An 8,388-nucleotide genomic window follows, 5' to 3' on the forward strand; every position below is an offset into this window, starting at 1 on the left:
TCACCACCTCAGGTCGTACGCGCAACTGCACCTTCTATATTAAGCTCGTGCATGACGGCACTTCTGACCCGAATTAACACCTTTTTGAGTGACAGTACAGAATTTTAGAGGCAGTTGTGGTGAACAGGTCAGAGCTCATTCTACACATTAGGACATTGTTGGAACATTTAGGGGGAGGAAAATACTTAGTTTTAACATTTCTAAGCTCCATATAGTCCTTTTAATCTAACTAAAAATATGTGCAATAGGATCTCCTCTATGGCCAGGACTCCCTTGGAAATGAGACTGTTCATCTCAGTGGTTAAATAAAGAACAAATAGTCTGAGGTACTTCCAAGTACCCCCTAAGGTCTCAAGTTCCCGCAGGTCCCGTACCCCTGGTCGGGAAACCCTGACCTAAAACAGTCTGAAATAATACAAAATACAAAGGCACTGAGTTTTTGACCAGACATTATACAGATGTGCAACATGTGACATAATCATTGAAGTGCCCCAGATGTTTACTCTCACCAGGGGGCGATGTTGGTGTGGAAGAACTACTGCACCCTGTGTCTTCTTCTCTTCTTTTAAGGGAGTTTGCAACAGCTTCTGTTTGTTAAAACTGACAGGAAGCTTAAACTAAAGGTATGATGTTGGAGAATGTGGGTGGAGGCTGTGACACATGTGTTTGTTTATAGATCAAATTATACAGAATATCTGGCAGGTTGTAAATCTATTTTAGACAGGATTTTTACAAAAGAGTAAATACTTATTTTAGCAATTAATTTAGACATATATTTAATACAATCTTCAACAAACCTTGAGGTTTTTAGTTTGTGCTTTTACAACTGAGCCTACCTTTCTTCTTCTGTCTCTAAACTGAGCCTGTTGCCAGTGTTTGGAGATCTGACCATTAACGCTGATCCGTTCACCTTTGGCTGCACACTCGTCACCACGGGGCCATTATTTGCCGCGGTGTTGTTGGAGCTTCGGCATTTACCTGCAGCTGATTTCGGTTTGTTTACGAGTCATGTAGACCCGTCTCGTGCGGACACGTGGTGATAACGGATGAAGCGGGGCGAGCGCGGGAGGAACGTTGGAGAGGAGGGGGTGGATTAGCGCGCGCGCCTGTGCCATAGATCTGTCCTCAATACACGATAACAAATAAACACCAGAGTGACTGAGGACGAAGGGAGCACACAAGGCCTCGTCCCCCGGTCAGTGTCAGCAACTCCTCTGCCTCGGCTTGTTGTTTCCAGCATGTCTGTGTCCGGATCACACACACCAGAGGACGGGCTCTACGGTAAGTCAAACATATTATCTACATATTATCGTGGTTTCATGTGTGTAAAACCACCTGGAATATAACTACAATGTAGCTATTCATTAGAAAACAAAACAAAAGGACTATAGACAGACAATCAAAATGGCATTTTAAAAAGGCCATCATCATCTGTGTTGTGCGGCCTGTAAAGTGTTACATTAAATTAAATAATAATAATAAAAAAAAGGTTAATAATTGTTTCTGGAATATGATTAATATAGAACAGGTTTCCATAGATTATTTACCAGCACTGTTCAAAATTGAAACTTAAAGTGCGTATGATTTTTATTTCATGAATTAATTCATTTCAATGATTACTTAGTATGAGGTAATAATGCCTCTGTGATCATTATTAATCGAATCATAGTTTTAGAAAGAAAGAAGAAGGATAGTTTCAAAGAGGTCTGACTCATTCCTCATTTGTTTATTATGGTCATTACGGTTATCAACAATTAATATCACAAAAACATTATAATTTTTTTCCCCCATACCGAGTCAAATACACTTTATCCTCTTCTTTATGTGAGTCGTTTGGACAAAGAGGTTTATTTGTAGCTCTGCCTAATCTGTTGTTGTTGGTGACATTAGGGTTTTATAGGAGTTTATGACTCACCTGTGTCTTTGTAAGCCAGTTAAGTAACAGGGATTTCCTAACACTTTTATCTGGTGTATTCTGTGTGGACATTGTCATCACCGTATGATTCCGGATTAACATGTGGCAGGAGTGACACCGGCTCTAATTGCAGCAATTCATAATGTTTTTCTTCTTCTTCTTAGGCGGACGACAGAGTAATGCACTTCACTTATCTCACATTCAGCCCTTGTCCATATTACATAAAGATGATTTGGCAGTGTCCCGGATGAGTGTGTTGTATTGCCACACAGGCACTGATCCAATGCTGCACCAATTCAACAGACAAGAAACAAGCCACTTGTTATGTCATAGCTCCACTCTGTAGGGAAATAACTAGGGCAATGGCACAGTTTCCCCCCAACCCCCACACCGCAGCAGGTTTGCTCATCCCTTGTCCGCTGCATTACACAGTCACAAAGCTCGTAAATAAGAGATAACGGATGAATATCAATGATGTCGCTTTATGCCCGGTTGATATTTTATACATTTAATCTGTGTCTCAGTAGCACAAACACGACAGGACAGAGTAAGAGAGAAGTGCAAAGCTAATCTCTAACAAAAATAAATGTTACGTAAGTGAGCACGCTGTCAGCCTAAGTTAGCCCTTCCCGGTCTGTGGGTCAGCTGTGTGCGCGTGTAAATTCTTTCCTGTCCATGCCCTCAATGAACCTCTTCTCTTGCTTCATTCATAGTTTTCAGAGCATGGGAATATCTAAGACTGAGATGACAGGCTCTCAGTCAATGTGGCCGCATGTGTTGGTTTATGAACATGCCACTGGTCGTGTTCATCTCAGACCTTGCTTGAACTTGGCGACATGTCGTTCAGGAGCTGTGCTTCACTGTTTCCCCTGTGCTCTTCAGGCTCCTGGGTGGAGCTGGAGGAGCTGATGGCAGCAGTGAGCCGCAGGGAAAGCCTGACAGGGCTGCAGGACAATGTCTCTTCAGCCCTGCAGGGGGAGCTAGAGCGCATTCTTCTGGAGGCACAGCTGGAGTGTGAGAGGAGTAAAGACAGGTATTCAGGCGGTTTGTTATTACAAATTTAGCTTTGTTGTCCCACAGCAAGATGTACATAATGATTTGCACAATAATGAATGGAAAGTTTCTCTATGTTTACGGATGTGTATATCTAATAGTAATGGGTATTTGTGTTCAGTCCTCCACAGGTTGTGACACCACAGTTAAGTGCTTCGCCCAAACCCCCCAGTGATCAGGACAGTGACTGTGTGCCCATACAGGTACGTGGTCCAAACACAACTCAAAATTAGGGATGCACCGACCAGATTCTGGTAGCGGTATTTTAAAGGCTTTAACATAAGCAGAGTAGTGGTTTAAGGGTTTTTCATTTTTTAGTTAGTAAATAATTTCACACTCAGTCACCGCCTATAGAATAAAAAATGGAGGTTAAAAGGAGGTTAAAAAAGGCAACATTTAAGTCATTAAACCTAGATACATAAGGGACCTCACAGCAGCCTCGTCTTCCCAAGGATATATTTATTAAAGTCCATGCAGCTCATCTCAAGGTTCATTTTTATTCATATTTCTGCACGGATCAATTCCAGGGAGCATTTGTGGCGTAGCTACATCTGTCCTTTGGCCGTTCATGATGGAGAACACCGGCTCAGAGTAGCATTGCTCACAGGGATGCTGAGGACAAAGGACAAGGAAATGTGGACTGGGTCTTTAGCACTTGGGTCCAAAGTTTGCCTACAGAGCTCCAGGTGCTTTATAACATTCTTCAGAGCGCAGTTTTGGTTGTAGCACTCGTCCAGATCAAGCTCCTCTTCCATTTGAAGAGCACACACAGCGTCTTTGAGTGTACCACAGCTGATCTCTTTTGATTCTTTAATATTCAACCACTGAATGTTGTACAGATATCCCACTTGGGAGAAAGTGAACCACTTCTCAAAGTAATCTAAGATCTAAAATATTTTTGGGTCGGGATTCGGGACGGAGCCTGGATTTCGGGGCTGTCCCGAGGATGGTCACACTATTCCTGCCGCTTGTTCCTGCGTCACATCCAGCGTTTCTCAACATGGTTGATCCCGTCTGTCAGTCACGCCCACAGGGAAATCACTGAGATCACATGCGCTCCCAGACCTCATGTCTTTGAAAAAGCATTTCTGAAAAGCATGTTGTCTGGCAGGCTGATCTTTGTTTAACTATTTTCCATTAAAGTTTATTGAAAACCCCTTGATATTTAACTTCTCATTTGCAAGATAAGACAAGACTATTGGTCTCACAAATTGAGAAATTAAAACAGGACCATTCACTTTTTCACTCACAGCACGCTACGCTTAAAGCAGTACTAAGTAACTTGTTTACCTTAATAAATCCTTTCCGTAGTTCCTCTGGGGGTAATACAAGTGTTAATGGGATGATTGGAGGTCTTTCATCTCCCCCTGGTGTCTCTGGCCAGAAAACCATAATTGCAACTTCGCTGTCTCCGGGTCAGCGGCCCCAATACACACTAATGGAATCATGAAGAAGAAGCTAACGGGCTAACGGGCAAAGCTAACTGTGGGCTAGCACCACTTAAACAGTTTTTACAGCCAAATTTGAATTTGAAAAATATAATCTCCATTGTGTAATTGGATGAACAATATCCCTCTGTCCCTTTGTCTTTTCTGTCAGCGTAGTATTTACTCTCATGGACAATTGATGCAACGACACCTGCAGTAGCGCTTATGGCCTCTAGAGGCACGAGTTACTTAGTACTGCTTTAAGAAAGTCTTGTGGTATCGGTTAGTATCGGATATTGTTGGATACTCAAACCTCCAGGATCAATATCGGAAGAAAAAAGCTGAATCGGTGCATCTTTACTCAAAGTTGTGTTATATAATTCCTTTGAGATTTTTTTGGTTGGTTTGACATATGACACAGATTTTTATCCAGCTGTTGAAATTGGAATGTGCATTTTGCAAGTCAAGAGGCATGTCCTTATTGTGATGTCTTGTTGTTGGCAGGAAGAACCTGAGCGGCGAGGTGACACAGACTGGGTCTGGGATTGGTCCAGTAGACCAGAAAACATGCCGCCAAAGTAAGCTTGTTTAAGAGTTTGTTTAGTGCAGCTAAAAGTGTGATACTTTTCTGTTCTCATTTGCATTTGCATCTTTCTTTCCTGTCTCTCTCATCCGTTATGCAGAGAGTTTGTGTTCCAGCACCCAAAGCAGCCCAGATCTCTGAGTGTTCGAAAGACTGAGGTGATGAAGAGAGGAATCTTCTCCTCCGATGTCCTCCTCGTCCTGGTCCCCTCTCTCCTGGCTTCACACTTGCTCACACTCGGAGTTGGGTAAGAATCATGCAAGCATGAGTTACCTATTGGTACAACTAAACTCACTGACTCATTATTATACTCAATTATGAATATATATTCTAATATTACGTACATAGAGAATGTATAGTGTTGCAATTGGAACAAGTTTTACAATATATATTTTTAAATGTCTATAATTAGACTAAACATCATGGTATATTCAGATGACTGTTTTATTACAACACTGATCCACTTCTGTAGGATCTACATTGGAAAGAGGCTGGCTGCATCCACCACGAGTGCATTGTGAAGGACTTCAGAGCTGTGCCTCCGTGTTAAATTGTAAAGGTGTGCACTTCACTTGTATCCGTCTTCTCTTTCTTTCTTTCTGTCTGTCATGGGTCAACGGTCGGGCCCCTCTGCTGTACCTGCGTATTTCGTAATCTTCTACATGTCTCTCTCTGGCCGAAACTGTCAGCGCTGAGGGGCAGGAAGGACCGGTGCCAACCTGTGACTCACTGCTTTTAATCTCCCAAAGAGTAACGCTGAGCTCAACCATTTAAAGTAAAGGAGGAGAAAGGAAGGGGTTTGAGAGATCAAGAGGAAGGAAAGTTTTACTCAGAAGAACAATAATCCCTGTGGTGGAGTTGAAAATGGAGAAGAACTGAACCTCTGTGATAGAATGAGGAAAGCAGTGTGTGTTTCACTTTTAAATGTTAAATGTTGGCGTTGGCCGGCTCTGGTGAACCGACAGTGCAGGGGCAGGGGATAATCTTAGCATGCTGTATTTCTATATGCCCCTCCCAGGATTTCGAGAAATGTAATCTTCTCTGCACACATAAGTAATACAAACTCTTGGTAAAGTACTACAAAATTCTAATAATATTATTTCGTCCTTTTTTCTAAACACCCACATGTTTTGACCAGGAACAAAACCAGCCAACAGCGAAGCAAACGTGCCCCCCTTTTTCCTCTCAAAACCAATTTAAGACACTGATTAAGTTTTTCAATATATATGAATGTTTCTGTTTCTTCTGTACTTATTCCCGGACTACTTCGCCGTGTTCAACTGAAAACCCCTCATGGTCTATATTTTGTAGTCTGTATATTTATGGATATCAGGAGCTGTTTTTGTTTCACACATTACTTTCCAAAACCAGAAACCTCATGACACATTATTTTTTTCTGTGTGACCTCATGTTGTCTGACGAAGCTTATCCATAAAGACATCACGATGACTTGTTCTGCTTTTGTCTTTCTTTTCTATTCTATCGAAACAGTTAGATGATTGTTTTTGTGTTTGCTGCCATGGGAGGCTGTTTGCTGTGTTTTACCAAGCCCAGTGAGTTTTAGTGATGTTTTTGATGTGAAGGGCCCTGCTGAGCTTGTTAAGGTGCGCAGACACAGTTCGCTGATGAGGCAGCAGTCGGCTTCCTCGCACAGACCACAGCAGCACCTGGTTTCCATTGTGCACTCACATGTAACACACCCCGCTGGATCTATAGATGGGACAGCTCCATGTTTGGACACGACATGCAGAAAGAATGCAGAAATCCAATCAGAATCTGGCTGCATGTTTTGTTAACAAGAAAAACTTAAAGATCTTCATGACCTACACTGACTCACTCATAAATGCATTTGATGTAACCAAACTCAAGCTGTGACTGCAGGTGGAAACCTTTGGTTGTTGTTTGGAGCCACTGCATGGTTGTGCTAATGCTTAGACTCACTCTGAACTGTTGGTATAGTGCCTTACAGTGTAGCGTATGGAAAACGTTCTTAGCTCAGAGCCATGTGAGATGAATGAACACAATAGAGCTCCGTCCATCAGCTTTGAATGACAATAGCTTTGATATTTGCCATATCCCTCAAGATTCTTTATGATGTTAGATGTGTACAGTGTTGGAGGGAACGTATTACAGTTTTTTCAGTAACTTAGGAAAATAACATTTAAATGTGTGACGGTATAACACACATGATACATTATAACTATTTTCGGTTTATATTTTGCCAAAAGTAGCTGAAAGTAGTGTAACTCAGCTACATTTTTGAAACAGTAATGTGTAATACAACCATATCACATTTTTATAGCTGTAACCACTAATACAGAATATATTACAGTTTTAAAGTAACTTTTCCAACACAGGATTTGCAACTGTTCACCGTATGATTTACTTGTGTGCTTTGGCCCCTTCACAAAACAACACCGAGGGCAAACAGGCAGCCACAGGTGCTGCTGCTGCAAATCACCATTACTCACACACGCCTGTGCTTTTCCTGTGAACTCTGGTGACCTTTTCAGGAACCATTGTGTTTAGATTATTTACCCAGCAAGAACCCAGTTGAAACAAGAACAATTCCTACAGTAGGTGTTTCTAAAACAGTATATATACAGTATACACATACATATCCATAAAACAGACTTTCACAGATGTGCATTTGAAAGATATCCAGTGTTTCTCACCAAAGGCTGATGCTGCAGCTGAAAGTGGGGATCCGTCTAGACAAAATGGAAGAAATCTATTAATTTTCTGGTCTGTGCTCTTAGAGACTGGACATTTGTCTCTGGAAAAAACATTATAGTCTTTCTTCTATAGTAATGGACAGGAAATGGAGAGTTGTGTTTCAAAGAATGTGGACTTGACAAAAGAATTCATTTAGGTGCCATGGTGTTTATGTCTCTGCATAGAAACAAGGTCAGTGTTTCATTTTCTCATCTCAACTTTACTTTCGCACATGTAGTCCGTGCCCACTCATAAAACATTCCTGACCAATAATAGTAGGTTACATTTCTACCCGCATTAAAGGCCAGATACCACATTAAATCCGAATACTGGAGTTACTCATGAGCGCACTACATCAGGGGATACGAGAGAAGTTACAGACGCATTGTGTTAGAACAAGAGAAAATGTGTCCTTTGAAGTGATACACCATTTTGCTGATTACAGAAGAAAACAAATGAAGCTTTGTCAAGTGCTTTGTAAAAGAAAATTAGTAGTTGTGAAAACCATGTGAAGCGTCTGGAAAAGCACTTTTTAACTTAAGCCTAAGGTGAACTTTATTGTCCCTGTTGGGAAGTTTGTCCTCTGCATTTGCCCCATCCTTCGATGCCGCTGGGGCAACCCGTAAAGCGGGGGTAGGCAAGTTTTCTTTGCGGAGGGCCGATTTTCTTATTGTAAATAGACCGAGGGCCGAAGG

The 8,388-nt window shown here is 41.7% G+C and overlaps 1 protein-coding gene across 1 annotated transcript; it reads left to right on the plus strand.

Moving 5' to 3' along the window:
• Window positions 1-1,047: 1,047 nt before the first annotated feature.
• On the plus strand, window positions 1,048-5,914 carry LOC306959765 (BCL2/adenovirus E1B 19 kDa protein-interacting protein 3). The gene is made up of 6 exons (XM_079551969.1): window positions 1,048-1,281; window positions 2,798-2,948; window positions 3,090-3,171; window positions 4,900-4,973; window positions 5,079-5,225; window positions 5,451-5,914. Exons 1-6 carry the CDS (start codon window positions 1,239-1,241, stop codon window positions 5,497-5,499), a joined length of 546 nt encoding a protein of 181 aa, XP_079408095.1. The 5' UTR covers window positions 1,048-1,238; the 3' UTR covers window positions 5,500-5,914.
• Window positions 5,915-8,388: the final 2,474 nt, after the last annotated feature.

The sequence above is a fragment of the Gobius niger genome, assembly GCF_951799975.1.
Source record: "Gobius niger genome assembly, chromosome: 2".
NCBI lineage: Eukaryota > Metazoa > Chordata > Actinopteri > Gobiiformes > Gobiidae > Gobius > Gobius niger.

Coding starts and splice junctions, on each gene's coding strand:
- LOC306959765 (XM_079551969.1), top strand. CDS start 1,239: ATGTCTGTGTCCGGATCACACACACCAGAGGACGGGCTCTACG. Junction 1,282..2,797: donor ACCAGAGGACGGGCTCTACG/GTAAGTCAAACA, acceptor TGTGCTCTTCAG/GCTCCTGGGTGGAGCTGGAG. Junction 3,172..4,899: donor GTGACTGTGTGCCCATACAG/GTACGTGGTCCA, acceptor TGTTGTTGGCAG/GAAGAACCTGAGCGGCGAGG.